The sequence below is a fragment of the Apis laboriosa genome, unplaced genomic scaffold (assembly GCF_014066325.1).
Source record: "Apis laboriosa isolate Shangri-la unplaced genomic scaffold, ASM1406632v1 scaffold40_cov151, whole genome shotgun sequence".
NCBI lineage: Eukaryota > Metazoa > Arthropoda > Insecta > Hymenoptera > Apidae > Apis > Apis laboriosa.
In genome coordinates, this window is record NW_025223180.1 from 2,498,728 (window position 1) to 2,521,609 (window position 22,882).

General features: G+C 20.7%; 4 protein-coding genes across 6 annotated transcripts; 2 read left to right on the forward strand and 2 right to left on the reverse strand.

Moving 5' to 3' along the window:
• Nucleotides 1-609: 609 nt before the first annotated feature.
• LOC122715823 (FGFR1 oncogene partner 2 homolog) lies at nt 610-3,860 on the reverse strand. Its single transcript, XM_043938322.1, has 5 exons — nt 3,750-3,860; nt 2,388-2,579; nt 1,573-1,707; nt 1,211-1,462; nt 610-951 (listed from the first exon to the last, which is right to left on the reverse strand). Exons 3-5 carry the CDS (start codon nt 1,705-1,707, stop codon nt 724-726), a joined length of 615 nt encoding a protein of 204 aa, XP_043794257.1. The 5' UTR covers nt 2,388-2,579; nt 3,750-3,860; the 3' UTR covers nt 610-723.
• Nucleotides 3,861-4,064: 204 nt separating this feature from the next.
• LOC122715822 (clathrin interactor 1) lies at nt 4,065-13,989 on the forward strand. 2 transcript variants are annotated; one of them, XM_043938321.1, is made up of 9 exons: nt 4,086-4,262; nt 7,051-7,130; nt 7,777-7,898; nt 8,152-8,534; nt 8,607-8,820; nt 8,904-9,426; nt 9,525-9,668; nt 13,245-13,472; nt 13,879-13,989. In XM_043938321.1, the coding sequence occupies exons 1-9, from the start codon at nt 4,222-4,224 to the stop codon at nt 13,971-13,973; spliced, it is 1,830 nt and encodes a 609-aa protein (XP_043794256.1). In that variant the 5' UTR covers nt 4,086-4,221; the 3' UTR covers nt 13,974-13,989. The 2 variants fall into 2 exon arrangements, with proteins under 2 accessions (XP_043794254.1, XP_043794256.1); XM_043938319.1 differs by lacking the exons at nt 13,245-13,472; nt 13,879-13,989 and adding an exon at nt 10,042-12,957 and having other exon boundaries at nt 4,065-4,262.
• Nucleotides 13,990-17,699: 3,710 nt separating this feature from the next.
• Nucleotides 17,700-20,278, reverse strand: LOC122715992 (nucleolar protein 56). The gene is made up of 3 exons (XM_043938659.1): nt 20,142-20,278; nt 18,973-19,544; nt 17,700-18,853 (listed from the first exon to the last, which is right to left on the reverse strand). The coding sequence occupies exons 1-3, from the start codon at nt 20,142-20,144 to the stop codon at nt 17,944-17,946; spliced, it is 1,485 nt and encodes a 494-aa protein (XP_043794594.1). The 5' UTR covers nt 20,145-20,278; the 3' UTR covers nt 17,700-17,943.
• A 197-nt stretch (nt 20,279-20,475) lies between these two features.
• LOC122715993 (mitotic checkpoint protein BUB3) lies at nt 20,476-22,457 on the forward strand. Of its 2 annotated transcripts, none has more exons than XM_043938660.1 (5): nt 20,476-20,633; nt 20,740-20,935; nt 21,238-21,307; nt 21,387-21,697; nt 21,803-22,457. In XM_043938660.1, the coding sequence occupies exons 2-5, from the start codon at nt 20,741-20,743 to the stop codon at nt 22,205-22,207; spliced, it is 981 nt and encodes a 326-aa protein (XP_043794595.1). In that variant the 5' UTR covers nt 20,476-20,633; nt 20,740; the 3' UTR covers nt 22,208-22,457. The 2 variants fall into 2 exon arrangements, with proteins under 2 accessions (XP_043794595.1, XP_043794596.1); XM_043938661.1 differs by having other exon boundaries at nt 20,494-20,633; nt 20,718-20,935.
• The last annotated feature ends 425 nt before the right edge of the window (nt 22,458-22,882 follow it).

The following is a 22,882-nucleotide window of genomic DNA, read 5'->3' on the forward strand; positions in this document are numbered from 1 at the left end:
GTATCTGGCTAACACCTCACAACACGACGTACATTAACGATACTACTATAAGAGAGTAGAATATAGATAGAACTATGGTTATTATACTATATATATATATATATATATATACCATATATATATATATATATATACCATACATGTATATTATGCGATCATGTAGTTAAATGTATTAAATATGAATATTAAATATTGAATGTATAATATTTCTGATTTAAATTTATTTAGCTTTTACTACTTTATTATATATTTTTTATCAATTAATTTATATACATATATAAACGTGAGTTTCCAAATTCTTTAAATATAGAAAACGAGACATCTTTTCCCTAGGAAAACAAACCTATTATTACTAAAGTTTTAAAGCGCGTGCGCAAATGCGGGAGTATTCGAATAACATTATGAATAGAATAAAATATATAAAATATATTCTTAATATAAATATATTAAATGTATAAAATGTACATAAATATTAAAATTTAAAAAAAACAATTTTAGATCTAAAATTTAATAATTTTAGATTATAATATTAAATGAAATAATAAAAAAATTAAAACATTTTTCTAAAATTCATTAAAAAAAATTTGTATGTATAAATCATACTTTACATGTGTATTTTATTATATATAAGTAATACATTTTTTTCTAGCATTATTTATATTATAAAATATGAAATAAATAATATGAAATTTATATAAGAGAAATATAAATTACAAATTTCTTTTAATATACTATTGGATCTGTTTGTACAGTTTTACTCTCTACATCAGTTTCCTTATTTAAGGAGCAATACTTATTTGCAATATTAACTATTTCTCGTAATGTAGTATTTTCTACTTTTAAACTACTATATATTTCTTTTTCTCTCATCTCATTTTCCTCATCTAAAGCTACTGCAGTTTTCATTACTGCTGCCATTTCATTAATTTTTTCTGCTTGGTTGGTAATTATCTGTAATATAATAATATAAATCATTTTTAATAATAATAATAATAATAATAATAATATTGTAAGATAAAATTGCAAGTAAATACTTCATTCAAATAAATAATATTAAATATAACTCAAATATTGTTTATTCATGTTAAAGTAATAAAAAATCTAAATTAGATTAAAATATAAATTACTTAAAATAATTTTATAATAAAATTGAATTATAAATCGTTATAAATATATTAAAAATATTAATTTTTAATTAATTTATACTTACATTAGCATATTTTGCATTATGTAATGAAGAAAGATCTGTTTTACAGAGACGTAATAAAGATGCTGTCTGTTGCCTATATTTAGACATAATTAATTCAAGAGCATGATGATGATCTTCTAATGCTTTTTTTAATTCTTTATTTTCAGCTTGCAGTTCTTGTAAATGTTTGACCTCTCTTTGTATTCCTGAGATTAATTGTATATGTGGTCTTTGTTTTGCTTCAGTATTTAAAATTTCTACTTCTTCCTGATACTATAAATATATAATAAAAAATAGATAAATTTTAATTAGTTTCATAATAAAGAACTTTAATAATATTCTATTTTTATATTTCTTAATTAAATTATTGTAAATAAATTTACCTGTTTCATATTAGCAATTTGACTACAAACTGATTCTATTTCACTTATCAAATTATCAGCTGTATTCTCATGATCTGATATTTTAATAACTAACTTTTTAGCATCCAATATAATTTGTTGAAAAGTTAATGACATCTATAAATATAAGATTTTAATAAATTAATTATTCAAAAATTGAATCATTTTATCGAATATAAATACATATTTATAAAATATTTTTTATTTTATATCTGAAATTTAACATGATGATAATGAAATTTAACATTAATGATAATATTTATTTTATATTTTATTATTATATATTGATTGTATATTAAATAAATAATAATTAATATTAATATATTAATTAATTATTTTACATACAATTATACATATATCATTATATTAATACATAAGTTAATTAATATATAAAAATATATTTAAGAAAATATATTTTTAATGTTTTATAATAAATTATTTTATAAATAACAATTATATTGAAATAATGGTAAGAGAGGAAGAAAATTGAAGAATAATTCAATAATTTTATATTAAAATAAAAGAAGTTATATAGTGTATATAATTTAAAAATTAATATACAGTATATATAACCTTTATATAATATTATAGTAATTAATTTGTATAGCTTTATTGTTATTATTTGTATTGTATTATATAATGTATTGTTCCTAATTATAAAAATAATTTATAAGTATATTTGTAAAGATTTTTAGTTTAAAAACTACTAAAAAATTGATGATGCATCAAGTAGGTTATACTTATATCTAAGTTGTCATATTTTATGAAAATCTTAAAGAAAATATTTATTCACTTACCTCTTTTCAATAAAAAACTTTATAATACAACTTTCACAAAGTGAAATTTTATTTGCTAATTCATTCAGTTTTAATTGTACAACGAATGAATAAGATCATGAGTTATATGAAAATATCTTCTTTAGTTATATGATAGGTTTGTTTATTTTCAATCACTTCCGTAAGATCATTGGTCTACCAATCGTAAACTAACTATACAAATTAATATATACATTTTTTTATATTATAGATCAATTATATAAATTATTATTTTTTTTGTGTTTATAATAATTTAATTTTTTGTTAAACAGTTGAATCGATTATAATGATGTTTTTAATTTTAAGTTAAACTTTAGTTTAAGACTCTTTGGATTTTTTCTATGATTTTGAATTTTTTTTTATAACTTTTTATAGATTCTAATAAAAATTATTCTTTAAAATTCAAAAATAATAATTTTAACAATCGAAATTTCTTAATTTGAAAATTATATACATATATAGTTTCATATTTTTAGGGTTTTTCAGTTATATGATGCCATCTTGGATTTTTAACCAATCCGTTTAAATCATAGAAATAATATATATCAAATTCAAATTATTATTTGTCAAAATTTATGAAAAGATATTAAAAAAATTTTCTAAAATTTGCAATATCTCAAGTTAAAATTCAGTCAACAATTTAATGAAATGTAGATTTCATTAAATAAACGTTATTTTTATATAAATAATAATATAATAATATGAATAATAATATAATAATATGAATAATATAAAAATCATTTAATATTATGTAATAAAAATATTTTCGTCATTTTTTGTTCAAATTTTGTTATTTCTAAAAATAGTAAAAAAATTTTCATATATTAGAATTTTCATAAATATTAGAATTATATAAAACTTTATTATATAAAATTATATAAAATTATATAAAATATAAGAATAATAAATGATATATATTGTATATATTTCATTTTTCATTAATCTTTTATAATAATTTTGTATTTATATCATATCATAATATTATATTAAATAATAATATTGTATTAAAATAATTTCTATTTATGAATTATTTAAAAAATATAACAAAAATTTATAATTTTGAATATTTTATTAATTTATTATTATGTTATAATACAGGATTATAAAAATATTAATGGAAATAATAAAATTATAACATGTGATTCTTATTTACAAAGAAATAAATGCTTCTAAAAAAACATTCTGTAAATTTAAAAACATTAAATATTTAATTTCAAACATCTATCTTATAATTTAGTTATATTCTGAATATTATTTATATTATTAATCAGTTATTTTTAGTTTTTATAATTAATTGGCAATAGTTCAAATAAATGTTATATTTAAATAAGACGTAGAGCATACCAGAATACAAAGAATAACAATCCTATTTTAAATAATCGAATTAGATTTTAAACAATTTGTAGTTCGTAATTAATCAATGTGTACATAAACATTAATTGTATTTGCCAAGGTAAAAAATGCATTTTATAATTTACTACATCGAATAGAAATTAATTCTTTTCAATTGTTTAAACCAATCAGGATTTTCTTTGGTTATGAATCGGTACATAATATTATGGAAAAATAATAAATATGTTATGTGGAAAGACTTGCGATAACGAAAACTAAGGTTGGCACACGTAAAACACCTGTGACGATTAGCTCAATGGAACGTGGAAGGGATAACATGGCCACCGCCTGGTGACGTTCGTTCGCCGTCGCCGTCGCGATATCAAATGCTCCTGAAAACAGCTGGTGAACATTTATCAGTGCAAGTTCCGTAGTTTTCAACGCGGAAAACACATATTATATTCATTGAAGAGTATAAAGCACGATGATGAACATGTGGAAAGTGCGAGAGTTAATGGACAAGGCGTAAGTACAATTAAGTCAGTTACATGCGATCTAACCTTGCTTTTACTTTTTTCGACGCATTCCACTCTACTTGTTTCGATACGCTACACAAGTTTTCGTTTACCTTTAACTACCTTTTTACATTGATTGATAGTCACTTTGTCTACATTGTTTAACTCATTATTCATGCATATGAATGTATATTTCATTTAAACATTTTTTTTCTCATTAATCTAGAATATTCATGGAAAATAAATAAAATTATTTGTACTTATTTTTAAATAAATTTTTCTTATGATCTTTTATGATAGAAAGACATTTTTTCTACAGATTATAAAAAAATAATTATATAATTAAATATAAAATTTTATATAATATAAAATGTTTTATATAATATAAAACATATAACATTGAAGAAAATAACATGACTATAAAAGGACAAAATAAACTGTCTTTAAATTATGCGATCTATTAATAATGCAAATAATTTAATAATATTCGTTTATCTAATATTTTTTTTTATTACTGTTATTGTAATATTATTAATATATTATTGTAATATTTTTTTATGAAATTTATTTAAATATATGTAACATATTGTTTACATAAATAGCAATATAGTCTTAAATACAAAAACGTAAACTCCGAAAGTTATCATAATAAATATATTAATTATATAATATGTTTACTTTTGTATTATAAATATCTTTATATTTATAAATTAATTATATTTCTCCATAAAATTATTATTTTTTTAATTACATATTTTTTATTTTTATTTTTATTTTATTTTTTCTTATATTTTTATATTTCAAATCGATTTAATTTTCAATGTTATTTGTAATTTTTTTTTTTCTTTCTATATCTATTCTAAATAAAAACATATAAAAAAGAAAGTATTTTATTACTTAAGAGACTAGAATTAACTGATAAGCTATCCTTAACAATACTCTATCTCAAAGTTATTCTCCGTGATAAATAAATTTGCTCGTTAAATAAGTGTTTGTATATTAAAAAAGGAAATAGATTATATTGATAATTATATCAATATCAATTTTTTATTTAGTAAAAAATAATTTTAAAATTCTAATATAAATAAGAATTTATCACTAATAACATATATATATATTAATTGTTTATTATATGCAATTAAAATGTGTAAAAACTGTTATCGAGTATCGGTAAAAAAGTATCTTATAACAAAATCATAGTAAGATAATATTTAGTTTATACTTATTATTATGCTTATTTACTGTTTATATTTGTCTTTGCTTAGAAGAATATCAAATTCTTACATGTAATTCTCACACCTGTTAAGTTTCGCTTTCATATATATATATACCGTTATACTAACATAAAATATTTATAAAAATTAAAAATATATATGAAAAAGTTAACATCGTAATTATATATTATATACTAAAATACTATATTTCTCGCTTATTTTTTTTTCTTTTTTTATTTTTACGAAATCACGAAATCTAAGTATCATTACAACATCAGTTCTTATACATGCTATATAATGTATGCATATAAGGTTATTGTTGAATTGAATAGGGGTTCTCAAACATCAGTATTATCTATATCTTTTCATTTCATACTATTTTTTAATTTTTTGTTTTACTTTTGTTGCACTTAAAATCAAAATATAGTATACATTATTATATTCGTAATATATTATTATCGTTCATATTTATTTATTTATTTAAAATAAATAATTACTAGCTAGTTTATATCGTCATGAAAAACGTGAGATATTTTAGCATCTGTAAAAAAGAAACGGAAGAACATTATTATCTCTAACAACTCTGTCTGAATAATGCAATCATAATATATATATGTATAAAATAATATAATATATATGGAGATTTTTTATTCCAAATATAAATATTATTTAAATAATATATATTTGATAACTTTATTTAATAACAAGTAACTTTATAAGTTTAATTATTTAAAAAACGTATACATACATATATATATATATATATAATTGTATATATAAAGAATGTATGTATATAGAGAATTTTTTATTATGATAAGAAATATATTAATTCTGTTATTTTTCTTTTTCCAAATTATTATATTAAATATTTTTTTAAATATTAATTAATAATAAACAAATATATTATGAAATATAAATCATCGCTATTTATAAAATAAAATATTTTAAATTGCTTTATAAAAGCATAAAAAAAAATAATCTTTTTGTTTTATTATTTTTTATTTTATATTTAATAAAAATATGATAAGATTGTTTTCATATAAAATTACGGATTGAAGTAAATACTATTTTATATTATTTTTTATCAGATAAATATAAAGAAAATAAATATAAATATATAGAATATTTAACAGCATATTTATGTAATAATCAGGATATTGAAATAAATTTATACTGCATAAAAAATTATTGATGAAGAATGCAATTTAATCGGATAATTTAATTGAATCAATTTCTTTTTTTAACAATTTCATTTATAATAATGAATTAAATTTTATGGAAACAATTCTTTTGATATAAATATATATATAATTATATAAAATATTATAATTATATATAATAAAATATATGTTATTGGAAAATAGAAATAAAAATATTATGAATAAGCAAAGACGTAAAAATATTGCGCAATTAACAGGTATCCATATGATCCACGTAAATGTAGTGAAAGTATTTTTATTTTAAAATTATTAATATCATCATGTACATTATTTTATATAGTCTATTTGAAATTATCATATATTATAAAATATATATATAAGTGATAATTTTTATATTAACGAAAATAAAATTTTAATATTATAGGACCAATGTAGTTATGAACTACACGGAAACAGAGGCCAAAGTTCGGGAAGCAACAAATGACGATGCTTGGGGTCCAACCGGTATTTTTATATTTAAATAAATTTAATTAAATTAATTTTTTATATTTTAATTTTTTATTTATATTGAAAAAAATATATTTAAATTTTATTTTTTTTCCTTTATTTTTTTAAACAATAATTATTTGTAATTGCAGTTATAAAAAAAGAAAACTTTGTAATAAAATTATTTATAATATTGTACTGATATATAAAAAATATATTATTATATAAAGTAAAATTATTTTAATAATATAATTCGAAAATTGTTAAAATTTTAAGAATACTTATAAATGATTAAACTAAATTATAATATTATAATTATAAATTATATATTATTAATTATATTATAATTATAGTAAAGTTTAATTTTATGAAGATAAAGTAACAGTTATTGATTCGATTTTATTTATTGATATTGTATTTTTATATATAAAGAATTCTTTATAATTCATATATAAATCAGTATTATTTTTGTTTATTTTTATATAATTTGATAAACAATGAAATAATAAAAATTTTTTGAACGATAATTTTTTTTTAATAAATATTTATTTTTTGTTGTTTTAAACATATTACAATTATTTGCTGATTGATATTTTTTGTAATTTTATTCTTTGCTGAAATTCGACATATGGCAAAATTAATTATACTGCATGTATTACTTCAGGGGCAATGATGCAAGAACTGGCTCAGGCTACATTCACATACGAGCAATTTCCCGAGGTAATGTCTATGTTGTGGAAAAGGATGTTGCAAGAAAATAAACGGAATTGGCGTCGAACATACAAGGTAAGTTTGTTTCTACTATACATATATGTTAATTTTTTATAGTATTTGATTATATTAATATAAATATATTAATATAAATTATACATATATAACATTTTATGGAATTATAAATAAACAAATGTAAAATATGTAAAGATTAATAATACAATCATATTTATGATAAATTGTATTGATATTTACATATATTTCTTATTTTATATAATTTTTGTTGATATACTTATTTAAATAATTATTTATAATTTATTGTTTTTAGTCTCTTTTGCTGTTGAATTATTTAGTTCGTAATGGATCAGAACGAGTAGTCACATCATCTAGAGAACATATCTATGATCTTAGATCATTAGAAAATTATACTTGGATTGATGAATTTGGAAAAGATCAAGGAATAAATATTAGGCACAAAGTTAGAGAATTAATTGATTTTATTCAAGATGATGACAAATTAAGAGAAGAAAGAAAAAAAGCTAAGAAAAATAAAGATAAATATGTAGGTTTATCAAGTGAAGCAATGGGTATAAGATTTGGAAGTGTGGATAGATGGTCTGATAGATTAAAATGGGATAAAACTAATACAGATACTTATAATGATTGGGATCGAGATAGTAGAGGAAAAGGTTTTGAAGATACAAATAATAGGTAAATATTAATTTTTATATTTATATTATATATAACAATTGAATATCTTTATTGCATATTTTTATGAAATAGTGATGATGGTGAGAGAGAAGATTCTGATAATGATGTTCATCCCAGTCCAAAAAGAAGTGGAAGGGAATATAGAGATACAATGGATAGTATAGATCGTGTTAGCAAAACTATTACATCTACAACTTCAACTAATGCTTCACCAGCAAGAATGACGAGAATTATTAAAAAAGTAGATTTAGGAGCTGCTGCAAATTATGGAAGAGAACAATCCAATGTAAGTAAAAAAAAAATTAAATAAAATTGTAGATTTTGTAATAATTTATAATATATATTGAAAATTAAAAATTAAATTTACAGAATAGTATATCTGGATCACAAAATAACTCTTCATCTGGTAAACAAAAAAATAAAAATGATATTTTAAATGATATTTTTGATTCTCAAAATGAGAATAATACCAAATCAATTGTTGATGATGACGATGATTTTAATCCAAGAGCAAATATTCAAACTACTGTACAAACTCAGAATTCAAATGCAGAATTTGGAGATTTTACTAGTGCATTTGGTAATACTACAGTAAAAACAAAAGATGTTAATGATGAATTTGCAGACTTCACATCAGCTTTTAACTCTTCTGTTACAATATCTAATCCCTCAATACAGCCACAAGTAAATTTAATGGGCACAACAATACCAAATATTAATAGTTCAATAACAGATAATGTAAATAATTCAATGTTTATTAATGCCCAATCATTAAACACTCCCTCATATACTACGAATACACTTCCTCAAAATCCTAGTATGAGTAACAATCTGTTTGATACCATACAACCACAAGTATTCAATAATCAACAATCATTGAACAACAATACAGGTATTATAAAAAATAATTGAATGATATTGAGTTATTATTTATTAATATATTTACTTATTAACATTTATTTATTTTAATATAAAATGGTTTTCTTACAGCATCTTCAAATACAGATCTTTTATCAGAATTAGATAGTTTAAATTCTTTGACTACTGGTTCTATGGATAGAAGAGTAAATAACTCCAACAATACTAATCTTTTCATAAATATGAGTTCAACATCTGCTACAGTTAATCACGGAGGTAAAAATATATTATTTATTAAAATAATTCATATTAAATTCAAATATTTTTTTGGTTTTGTGGTTTAGTAATACTAAGCATTATTTTATAGTCTAATCATATGAAATTCGAAATTAAAAATATTTAAATATATTTTAAATTTTAATAAATGCACATCTTAGTATTACTTGATCATAAAATCAAAATTTTTAAATAATATTACATTTATTTGGAAAATAAAATACTAATATTTCTTTTATTGTTTATTTTTATAATTATACTTATATTTTATAAAAAAAATCATAAATTTTTATTAAAAAATTTTTTGCATGTTTTAATATTGAGAATATGTTTGGAGATAATGTAATGTCCCCAAGAAAGATTTTCCTTACAGCAACCAAGATGGAAAAAAGCATCGCTTCAGCTGAAAATCTTTCAAAACATGCTGCAAATCGACTTTTAGAAGAATTATGTTCTATGGGTCCTATTAAAAGTCATAATAGTTTGGAAAAGCTGAAATCGTATATTTCTGAATATATTAAATTTTTACCAGGACCACTTACTCCACAAAAGTACTGTAACCTTGATTTTAATCCAGAAATTGATTCTATATTGTATGGAAAAATTTTAGAAGAGATTATTGAAAAATTTGATCATAATTGGCCAGTACAAGAAAATACTTTAGATCCAATACTTAAACAATTATTAATTGTTGATGGTGCTACATTATTAATATTAACCGAATCTTTAAATGCTTTAATTTTGGCTTTGAAAGAAACAGAGAATGAAAGGAAAATTTTTGTAATTTCGATTATTTTAGAACAATTATTGAAAAGTGATTCTTTGTTTTCTGCCATAGTAAATACATGTAAATATCGAGAGCAAAATGTAATACAAGAAGAAGAATTTGATGAAACATGGCGAAAATTAGTACAAATTTTAATTTCATTACCTAATCGCGTAGCTAATAAATTAAGAAACAAAATATTTGATAGTTTTCTTCCAGAAAAATATCTTAAAATTATATGTTTTCATATTGCTCATGCAATATCTTTTATAAATATTGGACTACATTATGATATCAAAGCAGAATTAAAATTACTCTCATTTTTAATTAGTAAATTAATAATCATTACGAACTCAGAAAATTTATTACCGTTTACTAATATTTTAACAGAATGGTGTTTCGAAAATAAAAATAATGAACGAGATATAATTCAGAATATATTAAAAGCATTAGATACACCTAGCATAGAACCAATAGCTGTATTATTTTTAAAATATTGCGATATCAATCTTGGAATACATCAAATTTTTGGCGATATATTATTAAATTCAAATTGGAAATATATATTAACAACAAAAATTCCTTTAATGTGTTACTATAAAGATGATAATTTAGTAATAAATTTGATCTCATATCTAGCGCAATTTTTAAATAATAATCGTATTCTGATCGAATTATTAATGAAACTTCTAGATATATGGGGTAATAAAAGTGCTTTAAATCATACTTCTGTAGAACAACATAAATATATTACAAAATTAATAATTATGTGTGTAAGAAAATGTAAACATCATTTAAACAGAAATGAAAAAGATAATATTCAAAGACTGTTATTTTCTGGTATATCTGTTCATCTCGAATCTACACATATTATTTTAAGGGCAATGGGAATGTCTGTTGGTGAAATTTTTACTAATGAATTATCCGAATTTGATGATGCACCAAAACTTTCATTTGAATATAATAATATGCCTAATGAAATAACGGATTTAGTACAATCTTTAAAAAATTTAGCTATAGAAATCAAAGTCTCAAAAGAAAAAGAACAAATTAAAAGAAATGATTTAATTATTGAAAATATTGAGTTTAATACATTAGGTGATAAAAAATTGTATGAATTAGGCATTGAATGTAATCTTTTATTTAAAAAGAATGTAGAAGAAAAATATAATAAAAACAATCAAATTTCAATTAATAATTCGAAAGAATCGATTATATTGAATAAACAAAATTTAGCAGATAATATAATTAACAAAAGTAATATTGAAAGCGACTCAGAATTAGATAGTGATGACGATTTAATACCATATGATATGTCTCACGATACAAAAGTTAGTAAAAAATTACGACCAGCATATCTACGAGATCTACGTGATAATTTAGTAAATGAAAAAAATTCTAATAATCCAGATATTTTTTCAGAATCTTTAGAAGTTTGTGAGGAATTGATATTGTCACAATTACCAAATGATGATGTATCATTTGCAATTGAATTATTAGAACTTTTCATTACGCTTAAAGAATCTTGTTACGTAGAAAATTTTGAAATATTAACATTTAAAGCTTGTGTAGCTATAGTAACTGTTTATCCTAAAGATTGTGCTGAATTTTTATGCCGACAGTTTTATTTGGAAGTAGATAAATATTCTGTAAGTCAAAGATTATTTTTTCTTGATATATTGGCACATTCGGCTAGAAAATTATCAACTATTCCACTTCATGAAAATAAAAAAGACGTAATTAATGAAGCTAAAATAAAACAAAAAACAAAAGAAATTTCAAACAAAGTTTCACTTTTCATTAATACTGAAAAAAGTCAACAATACAAAATACTGTATAGTGATGATTTTGATGAATTCGAGAAATCTTTAGATGTAAAAGAAAATTGGCGGGAAATTGTTGATAAAAGAATTGAATCAAATACAAAAAGATATGCACATAGTATAAAAATTTCTAAAACATTTGAAAATAAATTCGGAAATATTGCGTCCTCATTTTTTTATCCATTACTTTATGGTTTTGGCAAAGAAAGCACTTGCTTGAATAGTGGATTACAAATTTTCACAGATCAAGAAAATATTTTATTAATTCGATTTTTAAAAACTTTATCTACTATAATGATAGCAGCACAGAATTGTTTGTTAGCTTCTAAAATGGGAAAAGAAATATTGGAATTATCGTGGATTTTGAGATATCATGAACAAGCAAAAGTTAGACTAGCAGTAATAGAAAATGTTGCAGCCGTAATTATTGCAATACCGAAAGATACGATTGTAAATGAATTGTTTGAAATTTGTATGGAAATAAGACTATGGCTTTTAGATTTATCCCAAAATGTGATTAGTGGCGATCATGATAAAGATTGTAGAAATTTAGGTGCCAGTGTAGTATCTTTGATTGATTCTATCATAGGTTCAACATTCGATACATAATTATTAATGAGATATAAATATTATTTATGAAAATATATATTTTTTTAAATATTCACAAAATTCCTAAAGTTCATTTTAAAATTTTGCATGCTTTTTTTCTTTATATGAATAATATATTGTGAATATTGTGTAAGAAATATATTTATGTTATATTAAATACTTTATATAATTTTTATAATTCATTTTTTTAAAAAAATTGTAATTACTTAATATTATAAATAAATAAAATTAATGTGTTACTAATATATAAGATTTAAATTTTTTTATAATTTAATAAAATTTTATATATATATAAATAGAACAAAAGATATAAGAATAGAACAAAATATTAAAAGAAAGTGTTATTAAAATTAAAAGAGATTTAAATTTTATATTTAGGAACAATTGGATTATCATCAGTTACAAATCTTCTTACTCCTACATCTACCAATTCTAAAAATCAAATATCAAATAATACATCCACACAAATTGGATCTACATGGGCTGGTTCAGGATTAAATATAGATCTCGATAATATAATGGGAAGTAAAGCAAAACAAACAGGACCTGCACCAACAATGAATCAATTGGCAAGCAATAGTCCACAACATCAAATTAAACTTATGAGTGAGTTATATATATATATATAATATGGAAATTTCTATTTTGTTTAATAAATTATAATGATATGAAAATTAATATTGAATATATACAATACATAATACATATAATTAAAGCACTTAACATAAAATAAAAATAGTAAAATTTTTTTCTTAAGAAGAATTTATTGTATTATTTAAATTTAAATATATTTTATGTATATTATATATAATTCTATTATATTTATATTTTTTTTATATTTATGTTAAATATTTTAATTTTATGATGTTTTTTTTGAAACAATATAAATAATTTTACTATATGTATATATAGTATATATTATTATATATTTTAAAATTATTTATATATTTATTTATTAATTATAGAAAACTCAATTTTATGCATTTTATTATTAAAAATATAATTATTTTAGCATCACCAACAATTGGATATGCATCACCAATGATTCAATCTCAACAGCAGAAACAGCAGCATATAAATCCAGCATTTTTTCCTGCATTTCAATGAAAGCTTTTTTAATAAATAAAAAAAAGATAATAGTAAAACAAAAGGCATAAATGAAATAACTTGGAGTTATAAAACAAATAGGGCTTGTTATGAACAATCTATTTATTTAATAAAAATGGAGATAAATTTTCTATTTTCTGGACAAAGCAATCTCATTATACAGGGTGCAACTGTAAAAAATTGCATATTGTAAATGTCAGAGCAAAATGGTCAATGAAATATATATTGCATAATTTATGTGTTCACAAATAGTTAAAAAGAGAACTATCATTCATTTCTACATTTTATGTTTTGATTAAAAAATTTGTTCAGTTGTTTTTCTAACATATGAATTATATCATATGAATATGATTCGATATATCATATGAATTTGATTCGACTATTTGACTTAATAAGAGAAAAGTAAAAATTTATTGAAAATTATGATAAATATAATCGTGAATACTACATAAAATATATGATTAATTTAAGAGCAGCTCTGTACATTAAGTTTTAATGCATATTTGTTGAAATAAGAATTTTAGATATGTTCCCAATAACATTCCGCAATATGAATGTTGTACTTTTTTAATGAATCATGTTTTAATGAATTATGTTACTTCAAATCATATGGGAACAAATCAGGCAGACTTGTCTTAAATCTTTTATACATAATGTAAAGTGAATGAATCAAGATTATGCCTTACATATATAATGTATTATAAGTAATGTATGCATGAAAGTGAGTTATAGATATTCGAGAAAATGTAGTATATTAATTTTATTTACTATTGGATATAAGACATTCTGTTAAATGTTATTCAATGTCTTAAAAGAAAAGAAAATGCTTTTACAGGGGTTGAATGTAGAAAATAGAATTATTGCAGACTTTAGAAAGCTGCATTTACACATTGACAATTTGAATTGTAAGGATGATTTCACTTTTCTATATAAATATAATTATTTGACAATTGATGATGATATTCGTCTATAAAAAAAACAAAAAAGGCGCAATAACATTACTAATGATATAAGTGCTTCCCTATTATAGTTAGTTTTGCACGAAAAAAATAATATAAAATTAGTAGTTATTGAAAAAAAATAGGTACATATGAAAGCATAATGCAGGATACAAGAAGTTATCTTAAAAAGAAGCACAGAAGCACAAATCAGCAGGATTTATTGCGCTTCAAAAGCGCTCCACTCAGCATGGTGATTTAATATTATGTTTATTGTCCATTGTAAATTATTTAAGGATTTTGTGTAATTATATAGTGATAAAAAATTTAATCATTTATGTGATTGAATAATGATATTCTACAATTTTTGTAAAATAGGAAAAAGTAAAAATTAAATAGCATTTCCTTAATTCTTTGTTACTAATAATGATGAAATGCATATCTTTTAAGATAATTGTGGGATTAAAAAAAAAAAATTATTAATAATTAGATATTAATTAATAGATTAAGATCCATTTAATTTTATGTATTGTTTATTATCAATGATTTAATATATCTTTGCTGCATGATACTGAAATATATTTTAGGAAATAATTTATAAAATGTTTAGATATTAAAATATTTATTCATCAGAGAATATTAAAAAAATTGCATGTTCTATTTCTTATTTTTACTATAGCATACATATATATATATATATATATGACATATATTACATAAATAATTGATATAGTAAAATTTTTATTTCATAATTATATTTTAGTAGATATACTTATCTATTATTTATCAAATAATTGAAATTTATTTTATAAAATATTTCAGAATTTGCAGCAAAGTTGAAATTCATATTTATATATGTTTTTAAACAAATAATTTAGATAATTCGTTGCTTATATAGTACTCTATATAAATATCTATAGAACAGGTGCCCGAAAACTTATTTTATGTGATTGAAAGTATTTCATTTTTTATGAATTAATCATAATAGAAATTTTATTGTTATTTTATTAAATTTTGTTTAAATCATTTTATAAAGTTGATGTGGAATTAACTTACAGGCTTCTATGCGAGTATCAGAGACTGAATCTTGTATATATAAGGGAAAAATAATTCTTTACATTTTCCATTATTTGAGTATTTTATATAAAGTGTACTATTTGATGTAGATGGGAATATATTTTTAAAGTATTAAAGTATACATACATATATATGTATTGAAATACATATATATGTATGTATTATTGTACAAATATAAAAAAATATAGTCAATAAGTGCGGTATCATTGTCAGTTGATCCGTATAAATATTAATATAAAGAAGCACGATTACAGTCTAGAATTACAGAGGCCTTTATAAAGTCAAAACTGGATGAAAATTAAGATCATGAAAGTTAAATGAACATTTTTTTGTTAGCAAATAAGTTTTATAAATTTTTATATAACGATATTGGAAAATTGACATATTCAAAAAATTTAAAAAATTTTGATTCTGAATTTAAAAAAAATAGAAAGTAAAAGTAATATTATTTTATTGAAATACATTTAGATATGTATTTTTATGCTACTTGCGCGCGTTGATATTGTTTATTGTACGTTTTACGAATATAACTCAATAATTTTATTAGTATTCGTTATCGTTACAAATAAAATCATATAAAATTTGTAATCTTTTATTATTTATATATTAATTAAATTATAAAAAATAATTATCTATTAATTTAATATATGTTCATACATACATACATTTGTAACATTGCATTTATTATCAGAGAAAACTTAAGTAAGAAATATTCAACTATTAAGCAATACGTACATATTCTGGTACATATCAATATTAATCGCGCGTTTAAAATATATGGCTATTTACATATGCCTTACAATTTTATGTAAAATGTATTACATGTATTACACAAAATGAAAATTATTGTTCCTCTGGTGAAATTCAGGACAGTTATTATGTCGCTTATAGTACTACATACGTGCGAATGATAACTAATAGCTCACTTGTCGACTGAATATTGTTTACATTAGTCGCGATAATTGTAATTATTAATTCTGGTATTTATACTTACATCACAGTTTTATCGTTATTAAATGCTCATTGGTGCTGGTGTTAATACAAATTGTCAACTGTTTTATTTTCATTTTTAACATAAAGTATCATCTATTCCTTACATATGCAATGTCTAATTTCACATTCTACCAATTTCCTTCAAATTATAATTTAATCTTAAATATAAAACATGTATAAAATGTTATAAAATTTAAAATTTAAGAAAATTTATCTTATATTAATAATTTTTTCAAATTTTATAATTTAATTATTTTTTATGATTAATCAATGAATATATGTTTTGTTTTTTAAAAAAATATTTTATAATATAATTTAAAAATTATTTTCTTAAAGAATATAATGTTAAAAAATTTAAATTAAAAAATAATATAAATAAAAACAATAAGCATTATAAAATAAAGATTTTATATATGTTTAGATATTAATACCAATTTTATATATGTTTAGATATTAATACCAAAATATATAAAAAATTAAAAATTCAATATTATATTAATTATATTAATTAATATAATTATAATAATATATTAGAATTTTAATAAGAATAATCACATTAATAAGAATAAAAACCAAATAAAAAAAAAAGGAAATCAAATTATATTGGAAAAATAATATATACTATATATATATATACACAATAATTTAAATTATAAAGAATTATATTTTACAATTGTTTCTTCATAAAATAATATACATTTTTTAGAAGAAGATTTAAGAGTCAATATATGCAATATATGAAAATATGTTTTTAAATTATAAATCTAATTGTCAATCTTATTTTAACATAATTTTACAATGAAAATATGATTAAAAATAAACTATTTCATGAATTAATAGAGTTACAATTGAAACTATATTAAAAAATGAAGTATTCAACATATAATGTTCATTGTTATAAATAAGAAAAATTGATACAATTATTATAGCATGATAATTATATAAAGATAATATATAAATTCTCATTCATTTTCATTTAAATTTTTTGACTTCTTCTTTTTTTTCTTTTTCTTTACTGGTTCTTCAGTTTCTTCTTCCACTCCATTTTCGATATATCCATTTTCTTTTCCATTTTCTAAAACTTCACTTTTCCTTTTTTTATCTTTTTTCTTTTTCTTTTTAGCTGATTTTTGTTCCATACTCGCTATTACTTGTGCAGCTTCTTCTAATGCTTCTTTCATTACATCTATATTTTTTTTAGGTATTTCTCCAGTTTCATAAAATTTCAATCTATCTTCTACTTGTTGTCGCAATTTTTCACCAAACACATTAGTTGGTGTATCAGTAAAACAATCAATTCTTGATGCAAGAGAACATTTATTGGCAAGATACCTTGAAATTCTACCTTTATTTTTTGTACCTGCACGACCAATAAAACTCGAATGGAATAATAATCCATATTTTGGAGTGTTACCTCTAGTTTTCAAGGCTCTAAATAAAGCCTTTTCTGCTCCTAATATTTGTACAGTAGAGGCAGGATATTTAGCTAAATTTGTAAGAGATCCAGCATGTGCTATTAATCTTGCTCCCACTTGATCACCTATTAATGTAGCTAAATTTGGTGCTACGCCTGTCATTTTAGATTTTAAATATTCTGCTAATTGTTTTCTGTAGTCAGCCAAAGCAATAACACGTACTGCAAACATTTCAATATTAAGAAGATCAACAGGACTGATATCCATTCCCATAGATGATTTAGAAGCATCGATAATTGCTTGAGCTTTGGCACTGTCCATGACAATGTCTTCCAAAGCTTCTAATTTTTCATTTGTAAGTTCTTTTCTATTTTTTATTAATTTTGCAACTTTGGCATACATATAATTCTCAGGAACTATTTTTACAAGTTCTGGAAAATGATAACTATACCATTCCCTGTAAATAATAAACATATAATTAATAAACTAAAAATATAATTGAATTTTTTTATCTATCTATAAATATAAAAAAATTGATTAATATTAAAAATTTTTAAAAATATTTAAAATAATTACCTTATACGCATACTAAATGTATTAATGTCTTTATCTAATTGATCTAATAGAGCTATGCTTTGTATGATCATATTATCCACACGATTAACATTGAATTTAACTTTAGCTCTAGAATAACTATGACCAAGTCCAAGTTGTGCAATTCCAGAACTTTTAGCAGTAAAACCTTTTACTAAATTATGAAAATGAAATCTTATTCCTCTAATAATTTCTGGAATGGCACCAGTATGATCACATTTTATATTTAATACTTCAGTAATATTAGCTCCAAGTTTTGGATCTGCTACTCCAAGCACAACTTCATCTTTTTTTCCAGATTTTGGTATACATGAGTCTAAAAATAACTGTAAATCTTCTGGAGCAATTCCTTCAGAAATATTATTTATACTTTCTAGAGCTGTTAAAGCAGTTTTAAAAGGTGAAAATCCAATTAGTTTCACAACTGAGTTAAAACGAGACAAATCTGTTACAGACGCTTCAACTTGAGGCAATAACATTCCTACTTCTTCAAATTCTCTGACAGAAAATATGGCATAGCCAGCAGCATGTTCGAATAAAATAAAAAGCTTTGACTGAAAAATATAATATTATATTAAAGATATATATTAAATTTATAAAAAAAAATTTATAATTAATTATAAAAAATATAAAATGTTAATAAAAATTTGATTTAATAATTATGTTTAAGAATTTGATTTAAAATGTTATCATAATCTTATAATATATCATAATTTTATATCATAATCTATTGTAATATTAAGGTAATATAATATAATATTCTTAATAAAAATGATATGCTTGTTAAAAAAAAGAATGTTAAAATGTAAAAACATGCACTTATTTAAAAAATTTCAAACATTTTTACAATTACTTTTGTTGTTATTTAAATAAAATTTTGTATTATACTTGTTATTATCTATAGTTATATATATATTTTTTAATAATCCAATCAAAACTCTCAATATTAATACATAAAAATTTATTTTAATTTTAATTTATAAGAAAATATTTTACAATTATATTATATTTTCTAATTGTTACATTTTTATTATATAAATCATTTTATCAAAATTAATATATTGTTTTGAAAGGTATAAATGAAAATAATTTTAAAAAAAGTTATATTTCTAATTTATTTATTAAAAATATAATCAAAATGTTAAGCTTACCATGATTTTTTTATCTTATATTCCATTCAATATTTCTAAATAATCACTACCCAAAACCAAAACGTATTATTAAGGTTAGAAAATAACCATGTGTTCCGGATATAATACGAATAAAAATATGGAGTTCTTGATACTTCCTGAGATTCAAATGTTTACTAAAGTTTCATACAAAATTGTATATTTCAAAATTGCTAATTGAAATTGAATAATAAAGTTGCTTTCATGTAATATATTTTTGAATAGCATGATAATGAAATAAGATTGTATTTCTTAATTTTTCTTATATACATTTGTATCATAATTAAGTTCGATATACATTTCCCTTTATATTGTGTATGGAAGTGGATATCTCTATTTTCTTTTTCGATATTTAATTTCATTTAAATCAATTTTTATCTAAAATTTTATTTAAATAATATAAGAATTTATATTGATATAGCGAAGAAACATATTATAAGTCTATTATTAAGAACAATAATAATCTTTTAAAATGTATGTGAATATTTTACCATTTATAGGTTATGTTTATTTATATTATTTAATATACATATTTTTTTTTCTTATTAATTCTTTTAGCTTTTATTTTTTTCTTTTTAAGAATGGAATCTCGGACAGAATTCAAAATAAAATCTCCGCCAACTGATGCGATTTCGGCAGTAGAATTTGGGCGGAATTCAACACAATTTCTTCTTGTTTCTTCATGGGATAGTACAGTGCGCTTATATGATATTCATACAAATACTATGAGATTAAAATATAATCATGATTTACCAGTTTTAGATGTTGCATTTCAGGTAAATGAAATTTTTATATCATGTTATTATATATTTATAAGATATAAACAAGTTTTAAGATATTATAACAACATATATAATATTTAATATTATATCATTATATTTGTATTTTTAAGCAAAAAAAGAGAAATAAGAATAATAATGATAAAATATATATTTAAGAAAATAAAAATAAATTTTAATATAATATTATAATACATTAAATATAATTATATATTTTTTTCCTTTATTTTTATCTTTATAATATTAGTTGTTTTGAAAATTTTTTAATATCAATACAATAAAAAAGTTTCTTTTAATAGGATGCTGTACATGCTTATAGTGGAGGTTTAGGAAATACATTAAAGATGTATGACATAAATAGTAATACTGGTATTGATATTTTTATATTTTTATCTTTATTTATATTTATTTCAATATATAAACATCATAAAAAGGAATTATTTTATAGAATCAGTCATGGGAACACATGATAAACCAATTAGGAAAATTGAATATTCTGCTGCAGTCAATGCAATATTAACTGGAGGATGGGATGCAGCAGTAAAACTTTGGGATCCTAGAACACCTACTTGTGTAGGTAGTTATTTACAACCTGATGTTGTTCTTGCTTTGTCTGTATGTGGAGATAAGTTTGTAGTTGGTACAGCTAAACGCAAAGTTTGTATTTGGGATTTAAGAAATATGGCTGGTATGTTTCAAAGACGTGAAAGCAGTTTAAAGTATCAAACACGTTGTATTAAAGGTTTTCCTAATGAGCAGGTAGGTTTGATACTTTGATAATTAAATAAATAAAATATATTTAAATTTTGATTTCATTTAATATTGATATTAAATTTTTTGTTTTTAATTTTTAATAACTTTTAGGGATATGTTCTTAGTAGCATAGAGGGTCGTGTTGCTGTTGAATATCTTGATACAACACCAGAAGCACAAAAAAAGAAATATGCTTTTAAATGTCATAGGATAAAGGAAAATAATGTGGAACATATATATCCAGTGAATGCTATTAGTTTTCATTCAACTTATAATACATTTGCAACTGGTGGTTCAGATGGTTATGTGAATATTTGGGATGGTTTTAACAAAAAACGTTTATGTCAATTTCATAGATACAATGCTGGTGTTGCTGCTCTTAGTTTCAGTCATGATGGTTCTGTACTTGCTATAGGAGTATCATATTTAAATGAAGCTGAAATTCCACCAGGTGGAAATGATGAAAGAGAAATTTATATAAGATACGTGAATGATCAAGAAACTAAACCTAAATAATATTGTACAAAGTTTTTTATATATATAAAAAAAAAAGTAAAAATTTTTTAACTATACTTTGCTTTATCAAAGCAGTAAAAATTGAATGCTAAAATCTTTTCACAAAAATTAATAATCATTTATAACATATATAATAACAATATTTTTTGTCAATTTTATATTTTTATATCTTAAATAATTGATGATTATACAAATTCTAGAAGTGAAGTAATTTCTGTTCAAAATTATTAGACTAGTCAATTTTAATAAATTAACTTTTTGTAAAAAATATTATTTTTATTTAAGGTAATAGACTTATTCAACAATATACTATATATTAAATATTTGTAGATTTTATTGTCTATTTCATTATCAGTTATATTATTATTACTTGTAATATTAGTTGTATTTTATCATTTATTTTTAAGTATAAAAGTGTGTATATATATTTAATATTTAAAACACGTAAAATTTATGTAAAAAATTAGATATTTGAGAAAATATTTTATTCTAATTAAAATATATTTGAATAAAAATTTACAGTATATGAAATATTAATTCAAATGTATACAATATTAAAATAATTTGGACCATTATAAACTTATAAAATAATTATAGATTATTTTATAAAAAAAATTAGATATGAATAATTTTTATAATAATTTGTTTCAGTATAAGTAATTGTGCTAATTGTTA

Coding starts and splice junctions, on each gene's coding strand:
- LOC122715822 (XM_043938319.1), top strand. CDS start 4,222: ATGATGAACATGTGGAAAGTGCGAGAGTTAATGGACAAGGC. Junction 8,535..8,606: donor TTTGAAGATACAAATAATAG/GTAAATATTAAT, acceptor TTTATGAAATAG/TGATGATGGTGAGAGAGAAG. Junction 9,669..10,041: donor TGCTACAGTTAATCACGGAG/GTAAAAATATAT, acceptor TTTTCCTTACAG/CAACCAAGATGGAAAAAAGC.
- LOC122715823 (XM_043938322.1), bottom strand. CDS start 1,707: ATGTCATTAACTTTTCAACAAATTATATTGGATGCTAAAAAGTTAGTT. Junction 1,463..1,572: donor AAATTGCTAATATGAAACAG/GTAAATTTATTT, acceptor ATATATTTATAG/TATCAGGAAGAAGTAGAAAT. Junction 952..1,210: donor ATAATGCAAAATATGCTAAT/GTAAGTATAAAT, acceptor ATTATATTACAG/ATAATTACCAACCAAGCAGA.
- LOC122715992 (XM_043938659.1), bottom strand. Junction 18,854..18,972: donor ACATTTAGTATGCGTATAAG/GTAATTATTTTA, acceptor TATTATTTACAG/GGAATGGTATAGTTATCATT.
- LOC122715993 (XM_043938660.1), top strand. CDS start 20,741: ATGGAATCTCGGACAGAATTCAAAATAAAATCTCCGCCAACTGATGCG. Junction 20,936..21,237: donor TTTTAGATGTTGCATTTCAG/GTAAATGAAATT, acceptor TTCTTTTAATAG/GATGCTGTACATGCTTATAG. Junction 21,308..21,386: donor TGACATAAATAGTAATACTG/GTATTGATATTT, acceptor ATTATTTTATAG/AATCAGTCATGGGAACACAT.